The sequence below is a fragment of the Clavelina lepadiformis genome, chromosome 1 (assembly GCF_947623445.1).
Source record: "Clavelina lepadiformis chromosome 1, kaClaLepa1.1, whole genome shotgun sequence".
Lineage (NCBI taxonomy): Eukaryota > Metazoa > Chordata > Ascidiacea > Aplousobranchia > Clavelinidae > Clavelina > Clavelina lepadiformis.
The window spans coordinates 25,299,186-25,325,668 of record NC_135240.1 but is presented as its reverse complement, the minus strand read 5'-3'; the positions used below and the strand labels follow the sequence as shown (position 1 = coordinate 25,325,668).

General features: G+C 35.6%; 2 protein-coding genes and 1 long non-coding RNA gene across 4 annotated transcripts; 1 reads left to right on the top strand and 2 right to left on the bottom strand.

The window, feature by feature from the left end:
* The first annotated feature begins 1,897 nt into the window (after nt 1-1,897).
* LOC143451599 (uncharacterized) lies at nt 1,898-24,552 on the top strand. 2 transcript variants are annotated; one of them, XR_013114884.1, is made up of 5 exons: nt 1,898-2,115; nt 6,090-6,237; nt 6,344-6,494; nt 8,109-8,236; nt 24,431-24,552. It is a non-coding gene; the product is annotated as an uncharacterized LOC143451599 (long non-coding RNA). The 2 variants fall into 2 exon arrangements; XR_013114883.1 differs by lacking the exon at nt 24,431-24,552 and adding an exon at nt 23,762-24,145.
* On the bottom strand, nt 11,919-14,432 carry LOC143455622 (protein Shroom2-like). Its single transcript, XM_076955103.1, has 5 exons — nt 14,059-14,432; nt 13,217-13,370; nt 12,839-13,111; nt 12,612-12,740; nt 11,919-12,493 (listed from the first exon to the last, which is right to left on the bottom strand). The coding sequence occupies exons 1-5, from the start codon at nt 14,169-14,171 to the stop codon at nt 12,329-12,331; spliced, it is 834 nt and encodes a 277-aa protein (XP_076811218.1). The 5' UTR covers nt 14,172-14,432; the 3' UTR covers nt 11,919-12,328.
* On the bottom strand, nt 21,479-25,942 carry LOC143451584 (protein Shroom2-like). Its single transcript, XM_076952282.1, has 5 exons — nt 25,382-25,942; nt 24,686-24,797; nt 24,269-24,541; nt 24,027-24,155; nt 21,479-23,892 (listed from the first exon to the last, which is right to left on the bottom strand). Exons 1-5 carry the CDS (start codon nt 25,471-25,473, stop codon nt 23,758-23,760), a joined length of 741 nt encoding a protein of 246 aa, XP_076808397.1. The 5' UTR covers nt 25,474-25,942; the 3' UTR covers nt 21,479-23,757.
* Nucleotides 25,943-26,483: the final 541 nt, after the last annotated feature.

Sequence of the window (26,483 nt, the reverse complement as noted above, 5' to 3'; positions counted from 1 at the left end):
CGTACATTTAGACATTGCATTACTGTGAAATTGCGCGCCTGGGGTGTACTTCCTGTGCTGTCAGTGTCACAATGCCCTTACATGCGTAAGGAACCAATCTATCTTGCGTTTAAATCCTAGACCAAAGCTTTGTTTTTTCAAATTTTATCTTAGCCTACCAATTTACCAGTTTAAATAATGTACGCTGCTGCCGTTGTTCTAGCTTGGAGTTAGTTGCAAGGGTAAGAGGGTAACATTAAAAAAAGTCTTTATTGTATGGTATTGTATTGTTTATTTTTTGCCATTAACCGTGCGGAACGAAAGTTACGATGCTAACCGTTGTAGTTACAGCACAATAAAACAAATGCTCACAAAAAGTTAACGAGCAGTAAAAAGTGTCAAAGTCCAAGGGTTTAAAACATGTAAGATAGCAATAAAGCAATTGTGCTTTAAGATGGTAGGTTAGCACGGCCACTAAAAACACAAAATAATAATACAATAATAATAACACAAACAACAATACAACTACACTGTTGGAAGATGTACATGACATGTTCCCTAACATTAATACACGTATATTATAAGCCGAAATAAATATATAAACTGACATGGTTAGATTAAAATGACAATAAATATCTTAAGTGCACAACAAATGGATGTTTAAAGAAAACCGCAGAAAAGAAACTCCATCCTAGGGACCGGAATCTCGTTTGTGTGGCCTTTGATTAGCAAATGTTGTTAATGCTTTCACATTTTGAAAGGCAAAACTTAAAATTATAGTAAAACTGTTGAAATTTGAGATGTGGGTTTGTAGGCCTATAAGGTGATGCATTTTTACTCAGACGATATATGTAATAACAAACATACAATATATTGCACCACTTTCTCCTTGCGCATAGTAACAGAAATCTGTAGCAGTTTTGATATGATGATTGGTATTGCAATTTTTTTACTCGGACTGTGAAAAGACTTTGCTCAATTTAAAATTTGCTATCGATCCTCATCCCTCATTCCTCGTTCCTCGACCCCCGACTAATCTAGCTTGCCTTGGTGCAAGTTCCGTTGGGTGCACACATATTTTTAAACGCTTTTTATTTTTTTAACAGTTTGGAACTGTTTGTCTGGATCACTAAAAAGGAGCAAGTATGGGTAGCGCTATGCCGAAAAGCTTTACTATGATAGCCTAGGAAAGTATTGAACACTGGTCACATTATTACGAACCCGGAGCTTTAATCGCATCGCTACTGAGTTGAATATTTCTGCTCTATTGAACAGTTATTCTTTAATTTTGTTTTTAAACGCTCTTTGATTTCAAGTTGTCTTTTATTAAAGTTAATCGTATGATGAAGTTGATTCTCTTATTAGTTCTTTAAAATATCACGTCATTACCACACGCTTATAATTGTTCCACATATAATTACAAACATGTGCACTAAAAGTACAAATTAATCTCAAAAGCATAAAATGCATTTCAAAGTACTGGGAATAATCAAGGAAAATAGCGACATTGCTACGTTGCATTAAACTCCCTACCGCTATTTAAAATCTGGTCACTTTCACTCTTTCTTCATTTTTACGCATGAATTTGAAAATTCGGTCCATTTTGATTTTTTAACTTTGTACGTTTGTAGCAAGGGTAACCAGATGTAGAACATTGTTAAATTAAAGGAATTATTTCTCTGTTTTACTGCTATCATAGTTATTTAATATTATAAGATAGTATGTAATTTTATTTATAAAAAAGTTAGAAATGAAAAGTACAACTCATTGTATTAGTAAAAGTTCTTTGCTTATATTGTTATAGAAGCTGGAAGCATTGTGTGCTGTTACGCTATTGCATTTAGTAATCAACTTTAGATTATGTGTCTTCAGCAGTACGAAATCAAAATGGAATCTTGAATACGTGATTCTTTTGGGTTTTTATGTTGAAAGGAAGTTTAGTTCTTACATTTGGCCTTTGAAGGTGGTTGTTGATTGAAAACATATGAAAATTTTTGTAAAGGTTACTATGCTCTTTGAAACCAGAACCAGAAAACCGTTTGTTTTTTGCTTTAATTGCTTGCATCAAGGATCATTGGATCAAGCTAGGCCTAGCTGAAAATTTATGGCTGACATATTTTTATGCCAAAATGAAAGGTAAAAGTTTGCAAAAAGTTTTTACCGGAATTAAGTTAGTTATAGATATATACATGTAAACGTAAATATATAATTGTATTTGTATGTGTAGGTTGCCTAGCCTAGGCTATAGGAAGCTCCAGATGTATATGGTGGAGGGGTTCAGCATTGGTGGCAATTATAATTTAAGCACATATGTGCCAAGTTTAGCTTTATGAACTACAACACCTTTTTGTTGGTCTAGTTGGGCTATCCAGCTGCTGTTATTGTTCAGTCGATAAAGAATTACCCAACTAGACTATAGGGTTGGGCAGCCTATCTACAAAAGTACCCATCAGTGTACGATTTTTAACAAGAATTGTTATTAAAAAAAACTAATAGAGTTTTTGCAGGTAGTAAGCAAAAATGCAAGATTTCTGTTTTAACTGTACACCAAATCTCAAGTCTTTATGTACATATACTTTTTCATTTTCATTGCGTTAAACTCATCCACCTAAAAAAAAACTTGATTTTCAAGCCTACATCGATGTCCAGTGCAAAAACTGTAATATCTCACGAAACACGCAGGTTAGAGAGCCCTTTTTTCACACACTTGTGCATTAATTCCTCCTCTATGCAAGTCTGTATTTCATTACAGGATTTGCCAAGATCTCAGGTGTACAGATGTGCTAACTTAAGTGTGCAGGTGTACAGCCAGTGAAGTTTGCAACTATTCTATCTTTCCCCAGTGCATTTCGTAGTTAGCACAATTTGTAACTTGGCTGGCTGGTAAATTTATCATTCGATCTCTGGCTATCTGTGAGTTGGATAAATTTTCATAGATTCCAATCAAAATTCCAGCAATCGTGACGGTTCAACATTGAATGAAGCATAGACTATGAATGAAGCCAATTTTCCCTATTCGTCACGCATTAATGATTTTAAACATTTTCACAGTGGTGATTATGACCTTTTCTCTGCTATGGTGTCCTTACTTGATGGCTTGGCCTTAGCATTATAAGGACTGGACTCGCCTGACACTAGATAACATCCAAACAGTTACGATGAAACAAATTACCCATGGTCGAATATATATAAGCTAACAAACAAACACTAATAAGCTGCATAAAATTTGTGCAACTACCATAAAATACAGGCAAGCCTCTATGTTTCTAAAAAATATTCACAAAGCTATCTTTTCTAAATGAGTTTCTTTTTTAACTACTTTTCTTCGCTTGGGACTGATTTTTGTGGCAAAGCCAGTGTACGAAAAAGATCGACCAAGGCAAAATGAATTGTTTTTGACAGCAAACTAATGTTACTTCATGTCTATGGAAAAGTAGTCACCACTCACCAATACTGGATACGTTAAAAAAGGTATTTATATACTGATCACATATATATTGAAACAAAATATTTAACAAACAGATTTACTTCCCTATTCTTATTTATCTTTGCATTGAAAAACAATTGAGACGATATGCCCATATTGTGATGACGATCTTTTTCATTTAGAATAAACCTGTAATGAAATGATTGTTTATCGTTCCTTAGCCTGTAAGGACGACCACTTCAATTACAAAGTTTGTCTGTAGAATTGTTGTCTGTCCTCGATGATAAATGAGTCTCAGGTCGTTGTTTCGCTTCTCTTAATCTTGGAATCAATTGTACACCTCGACAACTGTATAATCTGATTATATTGAAGTTTCATTGAACGAATAAATCAAGATAGAACATTGTGACAGCAACAGCACAAAGACATGTTGCGGCGTTGAACGTAGAAACCAAAAGGACTGAATAAATCAAAATGCACGCACAGGGGAGGCATCGATTACGTCACAAAGTGTTATGCTTCGCTGATTCGATAGACGAGAATTCTATGTCGTACACAATTTTATATTACATTAATTGATATATTTATCACAAACCTTACTTGCCAGTACGGAAACAGACCCAGGGAAAGCATTCTTGTGTAGTCAGCTTATATGTACTGTTGGTTTTTAATGTTTTGTTTGGCTTATTTAAAGTATCCCGCAACTTCCTGTTATACCGATCGTTTTCGTGTAACTTGCCATGCATCGTAAACCAAGTCTTTAACCACTGCATGACAGGAACAATTTGTTAATTTTACCTCACATTTTCCGGTGATGTTTGAAGAAAAGTTTTGCAGATTAAGGCTGAATTTTCTAATAAAAATTTGTTCAAAAATTTAATACTGAAAACATCTGATGTCTATGTTTAAAAAATCCACCAATCAGAAAGCGGCAAACTCAGCACAAGTACGTGTGAAACTGAAAAATTTTGTTTTGTACACTGGCGGAAATTTTGTTGACTGGCTCCATTCCAGGAAAAGCTGAGTACACTGAAAAAAAGTTACAATTACTTAAAAAGTTTTTGGCTGAATGACACAGTTCATAAGTATGTTATACAGGATGAAATTCTGCATGTGATAGATAAAATTTTATTGTGGTACATTGAGTAGAACTTGATTTATATGGGTTTGAATCAGCAAGATAGTGTTTTTTGTACACTGGCTACTCGACCCTACTTAAAATAACAGCGTCAGCATGAAATTATTAAAATACTGATAACCATCACTGTAATATTGTTTTAACAAGTAAAACTGTTTATAGTTAGCATGTAGCAGCATATTTAGGATTGCATTGAGGGGAGCCAAAACACTTTAAAAAGTAGTTTTAATATTCCTTAGCTCGTACACCCCATCCAGAATGCGCTAGCACAAAAATTTTGTGTTTTTGCGCCTTAAATACCGCTTTAAAACGCCTTAAAAATGAAATGTATTTTCATATCTATTATCATATCATGTAAACGAAATGTATTTTCATATCTATGTGGACAATACAGCAGCCAAATTATAGTTATAAGTTTCAAGACGCCGTATACAACTTGTAAGGTAGAATACATCGATTTTGAAATGCCATACTCTCGCCTATTACTCTACTACATTTTTCTGTGTAGGTTGTAGCTGAAAAGTAGTCGCAAACAAACAAATGCAATAACCGTAAAAGACTGAAAATGTAAAAAGGCCTTTGGTGTAAAAATGTTAGATTTATGAGGGGGTATGACCCTATGCCCCCTTCCTAATTATACTAGTGTTAGCATAAAATAGTATTTAAGAAGGTAAATGACAGATTCTCTGAAAATGTTTTAAGATTTTAACTTTTTTTCCGAACAGCATTTTTATGCCAATCTGCTGAAATAGATTATGCCAAAAATATTTAGAGGAGACGATTTCTATAGCAGGCTACACCATAATTAAGTTGGTGACATCAACAAAATTGTAATACTTTCTTGACCACTTATATTTTAAAATACAAATCTGGGCATAACTCTCATTGAAGCTTCTGTTGGGTAGCGGCCATAACCATACTTATTTCAAAATGAGTTTTGTATTACCATTTCCTTTCAACAAATTTTTTGGACAACATGGATAACCTTATTTTGCTTTTACAACTCGATCAAACAATGAACAACTCCGTATCAGCAACTGCAACTGTAGACTAGGCAATATGCGAAAATACCCAATGTGTGAAATTTGCCAAAAAAATGTTATTTGAAATTTTTTTTACCATTTTTAATGAATTTTCGTAGTCTAGATTAGCAACTCTTATTCTTTAAACATGTCAAGTTTCAAGTCGCTCTCTGCAAAATTTCCATTAATTTTATCCAGACAAACGCACTTATCTAAGAAAGTTAAATTTCCACTTGAAACAAAATGTGATCCATGCACAAACCTTTAAATTTTCAGAAATTGTAGAAGCTAGAGCTTTTTCGCGCAATTACCCTTCCATTCCTTCTCTAACTAACTTTAAATTTTCATGGAGCTACCTTATCTTTAAGTCTTTTTTTAATCACATCTTTTGTGTTGGTCTAACTTTGATAAGGTAGCCAATAGGCGAAAATGTTTCGTAAGTAAAACCTGTTGCTTGTTTGTGCTAAGAGGCTACATTTCTCTGTAAATACTCCTATAAAATCCTTACCTTAATGACTTGTAGGCTATACTTCGTAACATCAATTTGTCACTAACGATGTGAGATAAAGAAAAACGTGATGTTCATCGTGACGTCGAATTAAAATGTTGCAAGAAAGACAGTGCTAGCTGGGTTATTTGTAGCGACTTACCTATGACTACTACTCTGAAAGGTACCACAAATGCAAAGTATATGCATCGCATACATATATAAATTGCAAATTTCTATTAGTCTTTTGAGGAGTGAGTTAGAATTAATTATATCTATTTTCAACGTAGTTAGCTGGTGGCGGGTGATTCCAATTGCAAGGCCAAATCCATCCGTTCTAATTTCAATCTATTCAGATGCTCAGTCTAAACAGCTACTTTTACAAATTGTCTCCACTTGAAAGACTGTGTCTTGCTTGTTATTCTGTTCATTATTTTCCAAGTGAGTTATTAGGCTAGTTCGACTGAGTGTTGATGTGTATCATAACGCAAAACTTTATTTAAGTTTAAACAAACATATTAAACTTATTTCCTGAGGAAAAAATTACATAAAACAATAATAATCAAAATAAGCACTACTGCAAAGGAGACCTAAACGTTTATGTTCCGAGACAACGCACAAAACAACTCAACAGTTAAGAATAAGGATAAAATTCCGCTATTAATGATATAAATATCTTTATGATAATTCTTTACACCTTATGGATTCAATTGCACTGACCTTCAATAATATTCACAACGTACGAAAGCAAAACATAAGTACCGGTAGCTCACGAATATTACGAAGTAAACAACCGAAATTGAATGTCTGCCAAAAGCATTTCCATTATGTTGGCGTTCAATGATTTTCAGGAACAAGTCGAACAACGTCAGTGATTAATTAATAAATTGTAAATGAAATAAAACGCAAATTCCTTTGACATTGGCGTTTTAAAGGTAATGATATGTGCCTTGTTTATTGCACGTATTTCAGCGATGTGATATAAACGTTTTAATTCACACTTAAGTTCTGGCGTGTAAGCCCCATTTTGTTTTTGGCCCAAATTTTATTTCTGAAACGGGAGATTATAAATAAAAATATATATATATTATTGTCTTTTGCATTGTTGCGATCTCCTTATTTTTACGCTTTTTAATAGGAGAGTATGTATAAAGTAATCCGTTTTCGGGCACCACGAAGCATTGTACAAGCTTTAAATTATTGCGCAATCGTTTTGTTAAGAAAAGTGCCTGATATCGTCTCATCGAATTCAGCTTCAAACACCATCCGCATGTTAGTGCTAAAGCACCATTTTTTTAAAGTTGCAATACTAAATGACGCGATACTTCTTATCTAAACATTAAACTCCGAAGACAAGTAAATATTTCAATTCATCTTTATTACCCATGTGATACAGAAGCTTTTCGATTGTTTTGAACATGTTTGTGGCACGCGAAGTAACAGCGCTTTATAGAGCGACAATAATAAAAAGTTTAATTATTCTAACGTTGGACATATATTTGTATAGTCTTCTTAAACATAAAATAACTGCATAAACTTGGTCACTATACCTATACGCCGCGTCTTGGAAACTTCTGAAGAATCAGTTTAGTACAGCTGAAGGTCTACTTAAACACCTGTTGACCCCTGGCGAAATTTCGTCAAACTACTACCTGAAAAAAACAAACAAGCATGTCAGACTTACAAAGACCATATTATGTAATTACGCTTTTAGATGAACTTAAACAAAACGCTGTAACCGTATAGGCAGCTTATAACTATTGATTATATATCTTTTCAAGTCCCAGTACAAATAGACAATTGAAACAAAATTACCATCTCTTCATCAAGTAGAACATACCTGATACATTTGCTTGTTTACGAATAGCGGACTGTAAATAAATAAAGGCTTTGCAACGTAGAAATTGAAACTTTATTACACATGTTTGGTAATAGCAAATGTTTTAAAGTTTTGAGACATATCTGTCACAGCTCCAAAAATAAACATAATAATGTTATCGATAACAGCCCGATACTTGTCATGTTTTGGGACAAAGTATGAATTGTTTTTAATAGTTTGGAGGAAACTTTAGAGGACATAACCGCGCGCTATAGAAAAAATTAAACAAAGAGAAAGCTGATTGAGATATTCTTATCCCTACATTATCTTCCAGCAAACCTGTGGTGGCAGTACGGAGCCTGTGGTAAGTGTTTTTTGCAACTGAAAGTATTGCATCTTAGTTGTTGTGTACTTTGACTCACGCAAGATGCAATTATAGCATCGAATTATTGACCGCGACAGAAATGGTGTCGGCTTCCATTAGTGCGTTTCTATGAAAATGTCGTTGGTCGAATTTACCACCACAACTAATTTTAATTAGTTTTTTAACTGTTCGGATAGGGGAGTGGTTCTCAACCGGGGTACCATTTACGTTTCGCAATGGTGCCGCAAGTTATTGCGCACTAATCACTAGTCCTGGAAAACGGTTGCGAAAATTATTTGAAACAGTAGTTGCTTGATTATGATTTTTTTCTGCGGAAAATATTAGCATTGGACTTATGGGAATGTGCTTAAAATGAAATTACTATTTTTGGTAATTAAATCAGGAGCTTTTCGCAATGCCTATATCACATTTCTGGATGTTTCGTGCATACTTTGATACCATGTTATACCATTGCTTTTGTTTATTTTTTAACTTGGGCGACTCCTCTTCGTTAGAAAAGTAGATCAACGATTGCTAATGTTACCCTTAATATTTATTATTTCACGTTAAATTAACTCAGCGTAATGTAAGCGTTATTTGTGTGTTTGTTATGTCACTATTAAGCTCCAAAGAGCCTGCACACAAAAAGAAACATTTATAAATCATTTATGTTGATATAAATAGGTGGTAGGCAATACACAAAAGCACGCAGGTGTACAAAACGTCTGGGTTGATTGCAGTCGGATTTCGGAAGTGATTTACTCTGCGTGGTGGTAAAAACGGTTTGCGCTACGGTAGTATTTTTGCAAGGCTATGCCATCATGTATACCGTGGATAACTGGCCATGTTCAGCTTAACTACGTAAAGATTCTGATTACTCTAGAAAGGTTACTCACGGTCTATACATAAATTTAAAAATGACAAACAATATGTAAAAATAACTGACGCTAAGTATTTTTTCTGTGATCTTTGAAGGACACTGTATCGGTTAAAAATATGTTTAACGCGGCTTTTGCGCCCCTTGGCTAAATTGTCGAAAATATCGCGTGCTTGTTGTGTCAGTCAAAGGCACCTGGCTGAGATGGTACATTTAAACCATACATCGATTACATCGATAATATAATTTATCTTACACTAGAAATAGATCTATAACTCGTTAACATTGTGCTATGCGGAGAATGCCACTGACAATGCGCGTATGTTTTGATTAGGCATTTCGGTTGCGCTTTTGAGATCGTTGGTTATAGCGTTTATCCTATTTGTGTTTAAGTTGGCAAAATGTTGTTGAGTTTTGATGACGAAATGAAACGGAAAAAACGAACCAGACTTTACCTTTGTTCAAATACCTAATCCAACCGTCACATATGGCGTTTGTTGACGCAATCATGGCCAACAATAGGAAGGAAATGATTAAACTATTGAGGGTTGATACAAATGATTAATCTTACTGTACACGTGAGAATGATGTTGTTTACGTAGCACTTGCATCCATATCGTCCGTGTGTGTAACTGCGTGGTAAACATTGTCATTGTTCGCGCAAGACCCATTAATCTCGTAAACATACTACGAGTATAATGCTATCGTTATATTGCAATGTAAATTTGACTACGGTATTTGATGCTTGGTAAGAATTCCGTGAGTGATTGCTGTGCATTAGTAAGGAAGATTTTGCCAATTGCCAATCATTCTACCACCCGAGATGATTAGAAATTGAATGATTTTTTGTGTGTGACCACGACATTATGGTCCTTTGTTAAACATAGTCCCAGCTAAATCATGAGATGCTACTGGGTTAAGGAATTGGTGACTTGCGGTGTAGGCAGTTATTCAGCCGTCTTATCAAAAACATTTATGATATCGTTTAGAAAAAAGTCCAATTTAGCAATGTTATTTATTTTCTCCTTCGTTTGTCCAGAATTTGGTAACTCGCTGGCTTTTGTTATATTGCTAAGTGTCATTTGATGCCGTTTCGTCTTCTGTTACCTTAATTCCGGTCATGACACACAAAAATGTTGACCATCTGCAGTTTACAAAGCATTGATCACGTCCGCTTTCAAACTGGACTGATTTTTTGTCGAAAAACTTTGCCACTCAGCGAAAAAGTATTTTGCTACAGTCTCAAAGCGCAAACGCGTATTTGATGCCCGGAAAGTAGAAAACAAGCTATTTCGTTTGACATTTGGCACGCTTACAGCAGTAATTTCGACATACACCTTCTTATGCAAACAATCGATTGTTTTTTCGTTCGAATTCGTTGACCCAGAGAGCGAAGTCGTTTTCTTGTAGATAAAAAAAATGGTTACGGAACGCTTGGTAAACGTGATGTATTTTCGTATCGTCAGTTTTCTGTTTGGTATATCTATTAATTAACATTCATAAGAGCTTTTCAAAATACCGAGTATTATTGAACAACGCAGACTTCACGGGAACACTTCTTTTTTTGTGTGGTTGGCACACAACAATAAGGTGTGATAATTGGCCGTGGTATGCCAAAGGATATGCCACAGGGATCTTCAATTTCATATTAACCACCCACTAGAACCTGTACAGTAAGGCCCTAACTTGATGTCACTACTATGAATTCGAGTTAGTTGTAGTTGTTTAATACAGAGATATTGTGAGTGAAAGATTACCGATATGATTATGCTTCGAAAATAGCAAGTGATTTTAGGCCTTTTAGCACTAAATGTCGCTTTTGACACATTACTTGTGATTTCACCATATTGGGTAAGACTGCAACATTGTAATTTTACTTGTACCAGAACAGAGTCCAGTATTAACCCAATCATCCACGCGTATCGCGAAGATGAGAAATCTTTTTGACCTATACTATTACCACATCGCGTGCTATCGCTTCTCTGCGCCCTCTATCTGGGGAATGCTTTGGACAAGTGAGATATGATAACGTCAGATGCTTCAAATCCCAGCCAGTTACTATCCTACTTAAGATCTGAGGCGGCGAGCCAGGCACGGCTTCATGACATGTGTAGGTTGTAACTGTAGTGATGCCAAGCGTCCAAAAAACTCGTAACAGATGATTTGTAAGATTATAACCTGCGGAATCAACTTATGACGTCAATATTTTTGCCTAGCTGCACGCTATAGTTAGCGCTAATCTCGTCATAGCTAAGGCGCGATCGCGTAGAACTAGCTATTTTCTGCATGTGTGGAAAGTGTGTTAGTTGCTTCAATGCGCTTATTGGCTGCTGTGGCTTGGCTGTCAATTAGGTATGTCACTTGTTGTGCGTAACGCCCTTATTTGGCTGTATGATACAGTATGTACGTAAGGCCTTCACGGTTTTATTTCGGTACAAAAACTAACTTGAAAGACAAGAAGTAAACAATGCTGATATTCCCCAAATTTGGCGGAAATGTTGATGTTTGAAAGTACTGTGGCATTGACTATATTACAATAAAGTTTTTGTACCAGCCTCGACCCGCTACGGCCGCTAGTAACAAAGAGTTTACCTTCCTATAAACTCTGAACGCCCTCACTTGTTGAGCAGCAATGTTTTATTTCTTATATTGAATGTATTATTTTCACTGGACTGGAACATATCTGTCACTTGTTATACTTGTAGGTTAGTGCTTATTACTTGCTTGTTACTGCTGTATAACCAGTACATCAACAGGTTTCACTAATTTGATCTCATTCACGATATGGGAGTGAAGTTTGTGATTATTTTTGATGATGTCCATTTCAAATGAGTATGTTTTATTTCACTGCTATGAAATGAATAAATCACAGGGTGCTTAGTTAGCCCAAGACGTATAAAATGCAAAACTGACATGTACGACGTATAATACTCTCGCGGATATTAAACTGAGCGTTAATGAAAACGCAAGAAATTCAAAGCACTTTTATAGTCTTTTAGGTAGTTTTTGACGGTAGAGCAAAGTGCGACCCAATTCGGTGACAACTTCCAGTTCTTCCACTTGGTATCGTTACCCGTTTGTCCGATCCTTCGATAGTACCAAGCCCACGCCAACCAAAACTGTCATGACATCTAAAGCCTATACAGCTTATTCTGCCTTTTTTGACGAGAACCCTTCACCCTTAGTGTGGATGGATCTTCCTTTTACTTTCGAAATCATTTTTCCGCTGTCACTTGGTCGATGTATAGTTGCCAATCTTCCGACAAACTATCATATAAACATCGCACCTGTTCCTCGCCCAGTCGAAATTTTTCATCAAGTTCGCGTTGTTCAGCAATCAGAGTAGATTTCATTTCTATGTAGTGCTTGAAATCTGCAAACTGCGTAATAAAGGAGGTGATTAGGATAATCGACCTGTGACGAAGTAGGAAGGAAGTGAATACTTGAACGGGATTGTTTGTGGCGGTCTAAAATTATTCACGTTCTGATTTTTCTCACCTGCTCTTTGTCGAGATGACCAGCAAGGATCGATGATACCAAAGCTTGCCGTTTATCGCTGTTTAATTTCAGTTCTTCCGCTTCTTCTTTTTGCTTGTTAAGTTTGTCACGTTTTTGATAGAGAAGTCTCTGTAAGTTCAATCAATCTATTAAGTGAAAAGTTTTTTCAATAAAAACCAACGTTTTTATGCGAAATCCATATAATTGTAAGTCAGTGTCGGCCTTACCACTTCTTGCTCGTCTGCGCTAGTTGACAGCATGTTTATCGTGTTATCCACACACGCAAGTCTTCTGATGATTGAAAGTCGCAGATTAATAACTTTATCGATATCTTGAACCAGGATGTTGTATTTTTCTAATTCCCTTTGTGTACAAGCGCGCTTAGCTTGTTCGTGAATCTGCTTTCCTAAACATTCGTTTTCTCTCATTTCCACTTTTAGAAGAGCTTTCATGTACTCAAGGTCCTCAAGTTTTGACTTAATTCGTAAAATCAACTCCACCTGACGAAACAGTTGAAATTTGAATGAGATATCATCTGACATATCTTTAGATACTCGAAGAGCTGCTATAGTTTTTTTATTGACAATTTACTTCATAATGTTTACCTTTTTGTCAACAATATTTTCATGCGTTTCATTTTCCTCCACATCATCAATCGTCATGTTTTTTTGAACATGAAACAAGATCTGTGCTTTAGAGGCTGCCGACCTGTAATGGTTTTGCGAGGAGGCGGAAAATGTCTCGTTGTATGGGGTTCCACTGTTAGATCAAAAACATTTAATTTAATTTTTACTTCATTTCCACCAATTAATGTGGCATTAATGTAATCTGTTAAAATTGATCACGTTTTATGCTGTATTAATTGTCTAATGCTGCATTCAGCGATACTGTTTCCTGCACAACGCTTATCTGGTCGTTTTCTGTAAAATCGATTGTGGCGCCAGTAGATGGGTAATGATATGGTTCTTGGCGCTATGTCGTGTAGGTTTATGTATTAAAACTTTACAACCGATTAATTTAGGCTTTAAATCCGAACTAACCTTGTTATTTGCTTAACTTGAAGCAGTGAAGTTAAGAAACTGCAATCACGAAACGTTAAGCTCGTGAACAGTGCCTAGCATTAAGAAAGCACACAGACGGATTTGAGAGCGTTAGGGATTACAACACGTTTTTAAAGTGCAAGTTGTTAAAAGCACTGCCATCATAAGTAAGCCTTACTAAGCTTGAAACCTGACTTGTCAATCACCGCCAGTAAAAGTAATTCAATCGCACTGAAAGGCAAACCTTGTTGAATGCGATAAATAGTGTAGTTCTTTGTACAAACTTTTGTAACAGTGGCATGCTATTTTTTTGCACAGTTGCAATTTTTTGAAAACCGATATTTACAGCAAATGAATTTGTTTGCGTGAGGAGTCTACATGACCGTTGAAAGTACCAATTAACCCACCTTGTTTGCAGTAATCCAGCAACTTGGCACCACTGTGGTGATCCAGGGGGTGATAATGTACCTGGCGACGATGGACATGACACATACAAAAGTCTGTTTGATCGAGGGGCCATCACGATATGGTGATAAAGCTAGCTCAAATAAAGTAGTCTTAAGATATTCACTTATGCAGAAGAAATATTACTCTGTATTAACGTTTGCTATGTTAGCTGAAGAAATATTATTCTGTAAAAAAAGATAATTATTATTAACCTCTGAGCAGTGCTATACTCCTGTAGCAAGGATGATGCTACCTTCGCGTATGTGACAATAACTCGCGTCATGTATGTTGAGTGTACTCTTTGTCACCCTTTAAAGATTTCAAACATCTTGGCAAAACGCGTTCCCTTGTGTCGTACGTATCCCTGATATCACCACGTCAAGCAAGTGAACGTTTCTTACTATGGTATGATGGCGCCAACCCAAATATAAATAGGCCCGTAGAAAAACGTCACTACGTTTTTCAGTGTTGTCATTGCTGGCTTAATGGGGCGGGCGCTTGAAAAAAAGTGCTTTCGATGATCACGTGATTACTCAATGAGTTTTCCACAATCGGCCATAACAAGTGCATGAACTGTCTGGCTGCTGTCTGTTGATTAATCATCATTTTAATCAATCAAAATAATCACATCAGAAGATCAAGCGCTTATAACTATTTGTATAGAATACTGTTAGTGTATTAATATGTCACTAATGAAATATTAGTTACGTTTGGTTTTTGGTCACATTTTGTTTTGCTAGCTGCCATAACCACAATCTCTTCAACTCCTACTGACGAACAATGTCACGAGTTGACAAAAAGACTTCGAATAAAAATGACAAGTTCCTCGCAGTATATCTTTTTTCCTGAGTAAGGTGCGCTCATGTAATACATCTTGCTTATCATGCAGCTGTGACACCCTCAAACTCAATCATCGATGCAAATGCTCTCTTGTCTGGCGATAGAAAGATCACTTAATCTAAATCCTCTTTATCGTACTCTGAACTGGCTAGCTGGGTATAATAATAATAAAACTTCGTTGTAGCTTGCACGCAAACTCAAGGAAACCTGTTTGAAAAATTGCATGAGGCAATATTGTTTATTTTGCTCAGCCAAGGCACTTCGCACGCAAATGAAACGCCATGGGTGTAATAAAATAACATCGTCGCTTTGACACGTTTTTACAACTGCATGACGTCACGGCTACTCCACTTCGTTGTAAGGAATGCGAAACATGGTCAAAAGTTCGATTGCTCTAAACTGAAAAGTCATTTGTTGTTATTAAGGGTAGATTAGCAAAACGGAAGGGGATTTAATTTGAAGTTGATTTCACTTTTTCATAGTCAGGATGTTTGCTGTTGGGATTAGCGTTACTTGTCTAAACCGACTTTCACTAAAACACTAAATGGTGCATGCTACCCCGCTCTCAAATAGGTCATTTGCAAAAATTATTGTTTTCTTTACAAATTAGGTACCACTTCCACCACCACGAAAATAGTTCAACCACACCAATTTCGCCACTTTTTCAGCACATTAAGTGAAATGCGTTAATTTGTCCTCTACCAAAAATCGTTTTCTTATTTTTTTTACGAAATGACCTCGTGTGTTTGTCCGCGAAATCAACCAACGTCGCGTAACTATTAGCTGGTAATAGAACGCCGCTGCTATTGCAACGAATTAGTAAATAGCCTATCTAGCGCAGAAGTGCGACATCGGTTTTAGACCCACAGAAAGTGTTTCAGTTAACGTCCTGGGTGCCAGCAAAAGCTGAAATCCAGTGCACAAATTGTAATTAACACGAGTAGATATCTATTATTCATACATTTTCTCCAATGTTATACGTTACCAGAAACATAGTTGCATCAGCAAGGCCCTGTGATTATAATGATGACATCAGTAGGGTAAAAAGAATGGGATCATACCTTTTATGATTTCATTTTCTATGTTATGAGAACATTGTGTTGGTGATTATGATTTTTACTAACTACGTCAGTGTGAGAGCCTTAAGTTTTAATTCGGTTGCATCTATGATAATAATTTATCATTCATAAACATGTCAAGTATCACTAGTTAAGTTATGTTTTTTTTTAATAACTCAGATAAACGTACCTGATACGCTCAGGTAAACGCTGCGCCTGTTAAAGCAAACCGAGTTCACCAAATGTTTTCCAGATACGACTTTAGATGAAACACTGGTAAACAAGATTTCAATGCGTTAAGCAACAGACAACAACACGGAGGCCATAACCTCATATCGCCCTCAAATTCAACTGATGTCTGATTCCTGGTTCCAACTGCGAGAATTGTGTAAATAACGACTTTGCTGGGTCATTGCACCAGAACGATCTGTGTTTACACAAAATATACTTTGTTGAAACAGAAATATTTACTCCTAACATTTCTTCGAGAGTTCTTACCTATTGTGTCTTAAACTAACTGTTAAACCGGATTCATCATTACGCAATTTCGCCTAAAAGCAGATTGACGCACCGTCTTCGTTTATTTAACATGCAGGTAGAAAACAGTCACTCTCTCGAATTTAGTCTTAATATGGTAAAAAGCATTTGTCCACTACTTCTAATGATCGACTCAATGCGACAGTTCATCATAATGACGTCAAGTTTCACGCTTTTGAATTCAAATAATGGATTGTCTTCGGTTGTACGCGTGTTTTGTCATGTAATTTCTTACATTTAAGTCTTGTTTAATAGGTTTTTAAAGGCTTATATGCGTTTGCAACTTTGTTAATCATTTTGGGTTCCAATTATAGGTTCCTACAAACACTATTCTGGCAGATAATTAGTATGATGTGGGGATTTTGCATTAGTATCGTTCTGTGGGTTATCCTTGTGTCATGCCTCATCTGTCATGCGGTGTTTATACCCCATTTGTCACCAAATTATTAATGTACTACTCGATTGCAAATTTATGTTTGGGTCTTGTCAACTTTGTTAGTGATCATTAGCATCATAAAATTGCACGCTCATTACATTCCTTGATATCTGATCAAGGCTTTTTCAAGTGATGAGAATGTAGTTTTACTTGGAAGTAATCAGGCAACTGTAGACGAATTTGTTGTAATCACTTATTAATCGATGTCTAACGTATGATATGTTGTGCTGTTCCGACAAGTTTGTTTTGTTATCGTTTACTAATAACTTGGGGTACGAGGAATGCATTTAATTGGTATCTCGTATAATGTCACTGCAACTGTTATCACCACGATGCTTCGTCTATACAATGTTTCCGGAAATGATAAAAAGCTGTTCCCTCTTTGTTGTCGTTAGCATTGACTATTGTATGTTTTTTCAGGAGCATATTGTTTTGCGGAAGTTGGGTATTGTCTGACTACACTGTCTTGCAGCAGAAACATTTAAAAAGAAAGGAAACTTTAATTAACAAGATTTTTATTTGTAGATGTGAAATACTTGTGTGTTTCGCAAACAACGTGGTTTTATGATTCTTTGTTCAAATAAAAGCAGTCATTTACCTCTCACTGTACAACGAAGTGAATGAACTGGAGTTTAACGTATTAAAGTCACTGTTTTTTTATCCCTCATTGTTCCCTTCTCCTCATCGTTCGGTACACATGGGAGCGCAATTGTGACCTTGCGCGAAAGCTGTAGATTACTTTGGCATTAACTTGGCACCGTTTCGTTGTCAAGATTTGCAACCAGAAATGTCCTCCAGTGGTCACTTTGAATATGTGTAGGCGTTGCCATCTTAAGAAAAGAAATATAACGTACTTTCTCCGTACTTACAAAGTATATAATAACCTAGTCCTGCGGATTAGGTGACGTTTTATTGCCCGGAAGTATTTCATTTTGCAACTTTTAGCAAATATATTTCTGATGATGCAATATCAGAAGAAGGCGTGGGCTCATTTGAGAAATCAATGCTCCTTTTTCTTTTAGTTTTGTTTTCTTATTGGAGATGATTGTTTTTTTTATTGTTTTACCGTCAACTTAGAAAAGTGTTGTCTATTTATGGTCAAGAGAAGTGCTTAGCGTTCTTTCCGCCACACTTCTTTACGCGCTTCTGTCTTATATAATTCACCTCACATTTCTCCTCGTCGTTTTCTACAAATTTTTGTCCATACTATATATGCCATATAAAGCAAGCATGGGCACGAAAAGAATTCGGTACAGTTTCGAATAATTCGCTAAGCAAGACATTCAACGAGCTTGCTTTTTTGTTTATTGTTATGTATTACTATTTGTTTAATACTCTCGAACTTTCCGCTTTTCTTCGTTTAGGGTTAATACCAATAGTTAATTTCCATTTTCGATTATCGCCCAACGTAATGGCATATTATTGTGTTCATCTCATCTTCAATGGATGTAAGGGAAATGAAGAAAATGCTGTCTCTGCAATCACATTGTGCGTAGTTATTGACGGTTATCGTCACACTGCAAAGCATCTTGTCCACGATCAGTGTTAAATCTTTTTGTCATGTTAGTTGTGCATCAAAGCGCACATGTCTACCCAATGCGTACTGTTATGTTATATAAGGCAAATACCGCGCTTTATGCCTACTTTATACCTACTTTACTTTATAACCAAACGAAACTGACGCCATAATCAAATCCCCAAGTTTCTGAAAGTTAATATGAAGTCAATGATATTCTTACATAGCCTATTTTTTGTATTCCGTCATGTACGTCATATTGCTTCCTTGTAAAGCATTGCAGATTCTGTGGCTCACTTCTGCTTGATTTCCTGTGAAATTGGGATTTTCGTGTTCGTTTTCGTAGCAGCTTTTGAAAGTCAGAAAATGATATTTTGTTACAACAAAAATAACAGCACAGCTTTTTTCCAATTAACATGGTCCTGATCAAGCGAATTCTGACTGATATGTATCAATGCTGATAAAAACTACGATGTCATAAGCTCATTTATTTCAAAAAATCTCATGTTAGTTGAACTTCTGTGGCGATAATCAAGGCCTTGGTACGTTCCATGCAGTCAAGAAAACAAAAAAGATTTTGACAAGTTGTGTCGGAAATAATATGCAAAAATCTAATTATAAGATTTTATCAATTATTATCAGTAACGTTATTGCCGGTTAAAATATGTAACACCTATCAGTAGATATCAAATTTGTTTCTTATTTCAAAATCTCTTCCACAGATCCACATTCTTGATTATGCTTGACATTGTGCATAACGTCGGAAGTCATTAAACATACCGACTCGACGATAACAGTAGAGATAGGCTTTTCACGCCCGCCTTGGTGAAACTATTTGAAAACATGCACATCTACTTAAGCCTAAGCGCTCTCCTATCGGATCAAACGATTTAATGACTAGATAGTGTTTGAGATATTTCAACTTCGACATTATTTCTTGTTGATAAATGTGTCACAACACTGCCATTGTGTACAAGATAGATGAATCAAAAACCAAAAGCTCCGATTACCGGATGTTACTGCAAAAGTTACCGGCCACGTGCCATCGGCTGACGTCAGATATGCTATTGATCTTTTCACTGTCATCAGTAGGATATGTTAAGCACATATATTTATGTTTCATGAATGCACAAAAAATATGTCTATGGTTATAGCAATGAAGTTCTGTTCTATACGCAGGCTGGTTCCAAAGAAGACAATTTTACTCTGTTAAAGATTGAGTGCACTTTTTGCAATGCTTGCTTCGGTCTTGCATAAAATGCAGTTGTGTTCATGGCATTGAACCGCCACCGATTCCTGTTTGGTGTTTTGTTCCGGTTGCTGGCTACGTATGTTTATACTTTATCATGACGCGTGTGTTGCGTAAAAACTTTTTGATTTGATGACGTAACTTATTCACTTAACCATTAATTAACCTCTATGAGCAGTGTGTATTTATTTACCCAAGATTATGATAGGTAAATATTGTTTTTTTTTGGTAGAAATCATGTTTACGAAAACTTAACGCATTTTGGGCAAACGACATTATCAACAAACTCTTGTCGAACTTGGTTAGTGCAAGTTTACGCCAGTTCGAATTTCGTAGTTCAGCTAAGCCGCTTGGGCGTCTATAAATAGAAACTTATCATAACCCACCCATTCGATTCGCACTCTGCAGTCCCCATTATATTTACCAGTTACCAAAAATATCCAAACGCGTGTGAGTTTATCTTGACTTATTGCGGAACGTTTTACAGGTCACTGTTAAATGATTTACGAACCGTGTAATTGAGCAACATGAGCCCTGGTGCTTGTATGGTGGTGTTAATTGGGGCTTATCAGTTTGGGGAATTAAGCGGTGCAGTTTTGTTATGCGTAAAACGCATGCGATCTTCATATTAACCTTTAGTTATACTACTCTCAGATGCGAGATTATTTGATTTATATATGGAAACAGAAAAGACAGTTTTTCTGTTGTTTTTCTTTTAGGATATTCCAAGTTGAAAGTTTTACATTCATGTCGACATTTTCCTTTGAAAACGCTTTCTTTTTGATCGAGGCAATTGACTTTGTGTCAATGACATTTTGTAAATTAAAAATTGATGTACTGCTAGAGATAATAAACGAAAAGGCAAATGAAACTCGCTTCTTTAATGAAAATCGCCTGAAGCAGATACTTTTAAAATACACCTATAAAGATAGGTGATGTAATGTCTAAAGTATTATCAATTAAACAATTTATTTTGTTGTGTGATATCCTGTTTGGCATTAAGAGGGCGTTTCTTCCATACACTTATCTAGTTTGGTAGTTGTTAAGAATACGACTTCAAATTCTTGTAGACCAACAAGTTGCGATTTCTACTTCTCCATATTATGCTTCCACACTTTTCGCCACAACGTTGATGTCGTAAGTTGTTTTGTTGTTAGGTAACATGCGTCAATGACGTTTGGAAACTTAACGGCTATCGTGCTAATAGCAGAGAACTAATACAATTACAGTATAAACCAGCAATAATAATGTCGCAAGGTTGTTGTGTTTCCTGCCAATTAAAATTTCTTGGTTAGTTTGGTAAGAAACTAGACACACTTCCTGTCAATACGAAACTAACAAAGGAATGACTACAACAAAATTGTCATTGTCAAGTTTAAGAGGAAACTTATGTCAATAATGGGATTACCCAGTTTCAGAATCGTATCATTCGGTAAAATATTGTACAACAATTGCTTTATGTATCAATATTTATCATTATTCTTTTTGCCTATATTTGTGTGAGGAGAAATATGTTTAATTGCTCACAATTAGGAGAAGAACCCTCTATGTCTATAGTGACCGAAATACTTGGTAAATTTTTCTACAAAACAACTTTTGTCATCAGTTGGTATTGTTTTTGTTTCATGTTAACTATGAAATCACCGTCACGTTTTCAATTATAAACTCACCAACTATACGTTAATTCTTTGCTTGGTGAGATTTCAGATAATGTGCATGTTTTTGAATAGTAAACACACAAAAATCTTGTTCGGTTTTTATTACAATACAGTTGACAATATCGTAATACTTCAAATAAATAATAAAAAAGCATAAAATTATACGACATAGTGGGCAGTAATTATAATTTAAACAACAATAGGAAAACAGATAAGATTTAAGTTCACGTATGTTTATGTGTTATATCACTTCTTTCACGCATAACTTTTGCATAGCACATTTTCCACACAATATTCAAGGCCAGGTCATTTTAAGGAAAAATTACACTGGTCTACACAAAATTTCAGGTTTGGGTTTTGACAACTCATTTTAGCTAATTTTGGGGCGCTGAATCCGAAAATGAACTCAGATTTTTTCTATCACATCACGTTTTTGAGATATGAAATATCCCTAATTTTTGAAAAAAATCAATTTTTGCCCCCCCTCTGTTGTCAAAACAAGGAATTCTGATGCAATAAACACTGTTTTACCTGCAATAATCTAGCTTTAATTAGCAAACAAGCATTCTATATTATATTCACACAAATTTGCGTTGTCTTTATTAAAATTTCATGTTTTGGAATAAAAAATAGGCATACAAAAGAGCAACCATAATAACATGAAACGCTACATTATGCTGACGAACCTGTCGATAGGACAGTGACAAGGTATTATCTGAATTATAGCCTACAGTTCACACAATATGCACATAGACAACGGAGTGCAGAAATTCTGAAGACACACACAGAAATAGCAAAGTGCCAAAATAAAGATTGACTCAAAGGGACTTGGGCAGGGCGAGTTCAGAAACAGTCAACAAAAGAGCTTTCATAAAATATGAACTCTTCACTTATAAGCTTAAAAATGCTCTTTTGAGGGACTTTCTTTTATGAGCAGCATCTGGAATTTCTCTTTTCAAACTCCAGCAATAGTCGGCCATCATATGACAATCCCACCGACCTTGATAACGTTCCTCCATAATTTTAATATCCTGGTGGAAACGTTCACCCTGTTCTTCACTAACTTTCCTAAGGTTTTCTGGAAACTCATCCGCATGGCTCTTCAAGTAGTGAACTTTGATGCTCATCCTGCATCCCAAATCTTCAAAACTAAGCAGTAGCTCCCTTAAGAGATCTTTATAATTTTCTGCTTTTCTGTTTCCCAAAAAATGGAAGGATATAAGTATAGTTATAGTTCTGGAAGTGATATAAATACTGGCAGTGGCTTTTCATCACTGTGAGGAACTGGCCGCAATGCCGAATCCAGATTTGGATATTTCAAACGATGTTTACTCTTTTTGTTATACCCTTTCACACTAACAAGACAAAAATAACAATCGTCAACATGATTTCGTTGCTCTCGCCAAATCATGGGTATTCCAAATTTCATTTGTGAACCTTTTCCTTGCGACCAACTTCTCAGACATTCAACGCAGGTCTTGCACGCTTTATGAGGAGCCCAGCTTTTGTCCTGGTCCCCTAACTTGACTTTAAAGTAAGCAAGATATGCCCTTTTTACAAACGTGGTAATATTGCATTGTTGAGACTTCAACATGAAGCATCCACAAATGTAACAAAATATATCCGGATCATTACAACATTTTCTTCTTTTGCTGGAAGCAGACATAGCTTGAGATCAAATATAACCTTTCTTTGTTAGTAGTTTTCTAAGAGCAAGTTTTTCCACAGAAACACCACTATACCAAAAACTCTAACCGACTTGAACTCAAACTTATATAGTATGAAAATACCTTTTCCTTCTACAAACCACTTTTCAGCTTGAACTCTGATGTTGGTCTGTACAATGTACATGTGCTTTATGAAACTTCTAAATAAATCTTCCTTACTAAGCAAGAATTTATTACTAAGTCAAATCTACTCCCACCAGCTGTCTTCCTACGATATTCCAGCTGCACAGAGATAGCAGCTGACCCACAGATAACGCCTGAGAAGCCAAGACAGGGAGTTCAAGCCAGCATGGAAAAACTCTACGCGAGCAATTTCAACTATGTCCTATTATGATATCATAACAGGATTTTTTTTATTTTAGAGGAAATCTGAACCAATTTATGAATTTAGTGCAAAAATATCTCTATGTTTGAAAGTTTATAGCTGTCAGAAAATAATTATATTTGACATTTTACTGTAAAAAGGGTAAAATTGGTCAATTTCATAAAATAATGACACCGATAGAAAGAAAACTTGATGTGATAGAGAAAATCTGAGTTCATTTTCGGATTCAGCGCCCCAAAATTAGCTACAATCAGTTGTCAAAACCCAAACCTGAAAAAAAAAGTTGAAATTTGTAGACCAGTGTTATCATTCTTTAGTTGAACGTTTCTGGAAGACTGTCCCGAAGTATCTTAATGTGGTCCTCGCTCAGTTTAATTTTTTCGTCAACCTGTCTTTGCTCAATGATCAGTGCCGTTTTGACTTCGATGTAATGCAGAAAGTTTGCAAACTGCGCAAAATAAGTGCCATAATGTGAGTAAGAATCCTAACTTGTAAGGCTATCGTTTCCTCTTTTTATTTCGTTATCTTTTTCTCAAAGGCAAAAGGTCGAAAAAACTGACGATTGACAGAATAGAAACCAACCTGAATTTCACTAAAGTGATGAGAAAGTATTTGGCAAATGTTTTCTTTTCTTTTGTCGCAGTTTTCTTTGAGTTCTTTGGCGTCGACATATTGATAGCTAAGCTTTTTCCTTTTTTTGCACAAGCAAATCTAAACAAGTAGTTCATGTTACAATAAGGTGTTGATTAACCTGTAAAATTGTTCAACAGACTCCATTGTGTATCAACTTTGACACAGCTAGCCATACGCAAATTTTTACCTACCAGTTCGTCTTTTTCTGCGTCCATCGGAAGATTTTTTATGGCGTTTTCTACTCTCGATAATCTTCCAGTTAGCGAGAGAAGAAGATTTACGATTTTGTCAACGTCCTTCACGAAAATGAAATATTTTTCTTGTTCCCTGTCGCTACACATGTTTTTTGCTAGGTCGTATATGTGCGCTCCAAGTCTTTCATTTTCTCGGATCTCGATTTGGATCATCGTTGACATGTTTCTCAGTTGATTCACCTGGGCCGTGACATCCACAATTAATTTGGTCTATTGAAAAGACGCTGTTTATTAGCTATTTTGCTATTGCAAATTTAACTTGCATGATATTTTATTTGATTTCTATGCTTTGTATAGTTAGTATATATCATAAAAAAGTTCGAAACTTGTAAAATGTTCTTCTAGAAAACATACCGTTTTGTTTTCGTCGGCACATGCTGACATTTCTTCCCGTGTCATAATAAGATTTTTTTCAAAATATACGATTTCTTTTTCTCGAATCTTTCTATCAAGAAATAGTCGATTTCTGCAGAGAAAATGTGTTCAATCACAATAATGCTCAACATAACTTAGTATAATTAATCGGCAGTGATAGACATTCTAACTTTGTGGCCACGATTTTTGTAACAAACCGGTTTCTTACATTTTACATGAAATTGATTATTATCAACCTGACATACTATCATTCACATCATAATTTTCGTAGAAGTAGAAAACTTTGCAACCGCAAATTATTGACTTAAAAAGTAAAACTTTAAAAAAATTCCGATTTAACAAAAATTTTAGTGGTCATCAGTAGACGTGTCGCCTTAGTATTTAAGTCCTAAAATTTTGCGTCACTACTCAGTTTTAATTTTGTTCAATTCACAGGCTTAATTCGTGTTGTTGTACTGTATATAGACTAGTCGCGCTAAGCTGATTGTGGGTTTCTCATCAGATTAAGTTAAAAACTCTGAGAAGTTTTAGGAACGCTTTGCAAACTTTCCATTGGCGTTAACCGTATGCCTGAAGTTAAAATACATTTGGCGTAAATTAATGCAAGAAAATGACCGCAGACATTACTTCTATGTATGGTATTGTAACTTGACCAATTACCGCACACTGTCTTACCTTCTCATTCTTCGTCGACGAGTTGTTTCAAAAGTTGTATCTAGCAAGCTACGGTCGTGAGCGAATATTAAACACGATGGTCTTGGAGACATTATTCTTTTACAATGTAATAAACTTGGCAATGTGTGGAAAATTTCTGCACGAGATATCGGTTAACCTTTAGCGTAATCTGATGACTAAGTGTACTTGTGGTTATTTAAACGTTTCTAACACCTACTACTATATGTAGTCTTCCCTTGCCTCATCGACATCTCACTGCCATTAACCCAGTCGATTTAAGCCTTACACTTTTTAAGTTACCCGAAGTCGTTTTGAAATAATTAAGTTAACTGTACACATGCCTTTTCCGTATATTTTACACTAATATTTCAAAATTTGTTGCCATTAAAATTGGTTGGATTACCATTTATTTGTAACATGCTGGCTGCAATGTGTGACCGATCGGGACGTACTGCCAATATAAGCGGTTGAGCCAGCGTTTGGTATGCGAAAGAAAAACATAACTCAAAGGAGAATGTCGTTTCTGCATAATCGTATGCACCCAACGTTTAGCTGAAGCAATAAAATTCATTGCACTTAATGAATTAATTTGTATGTCTTTGCCCTCGCTTAACAGTTAAAAGTGCGTCAACTGTACGCGATAATTGCAAGCAATTACCTCACATTATCGATATAAAAAAAACAATCGTAATGATACTGGAGAAAGGTAGTCGTCTTGTTGTCTATCGGTCTATCCCACCTAATAATAACAATTATTAACATTGCTGCAATGTTACCTGAAAAAAAAACATTTGCTCATGTGTGAACAAAATAACTTGATTTAGTATTTTGATCTAAGCGGTTGGTTAGAAAGTTGTATTTCGCACAAACGCTGCATCATGTAGTTGGTACATGTGACAACCATTATTATTATTATTAGTAGTCTGGTTAAATACGATTTAGAGTTATTCAAAAATAACCTTTCTGGTGATATATTTAGTTTACCTGGCACGAGGTTGGTATTAAAAATAAAACCCCGCTTTAAAAATTATCATTAAAGCAAATATTCTCCGCACTTTTTGCTAAAAGCGGCACTACGTGATAGTATATTGTGGTTCATGGT

Coding starts and splice junctions, on each gene's coding strand:
- LOC143455622 (XM_076955103.1), bottom strand. CDS start 14,171: ATGGCCCCTCGATCAAACAGACTTTTGTATGTGTCATGTCCATCGTCG. Junction 13,371..14,058: donor GCTGGATTACTGCAAACAAG/GTGGGTTAATTG, acceptor TTGATCTAACAG/TGGAACCCCATACAACGAGA. Junction 12,741..12,838: donor GCGCAGACGAGCAAGAAGTG/GTAAGGCCGACA, acceptor TTGAACTTACAG/AGACTTCTCTATCAAAAACG.
- LOC143451584 (XM_076952282.1), bottom strand. CDS start 25,473: ATGTCTCCAAGACCATCGTGTTTAATATTCGCTCACGACCGTAGCTTG. Junction 24,798..25,381: donor CGTCGACGAAGAATGAGAAG/GTAAGACAGTGT, acceptor TTTTCTCTGCAG/AAATCGACTATTTCTTGATA. Junction 23,893..24,026: donor ATCACTTTAGTGAAATTCAG/GTTGGTTTCTAT, acceptor TATTTTGCGCAG/TTTGCAAACTTTCTGCATTA.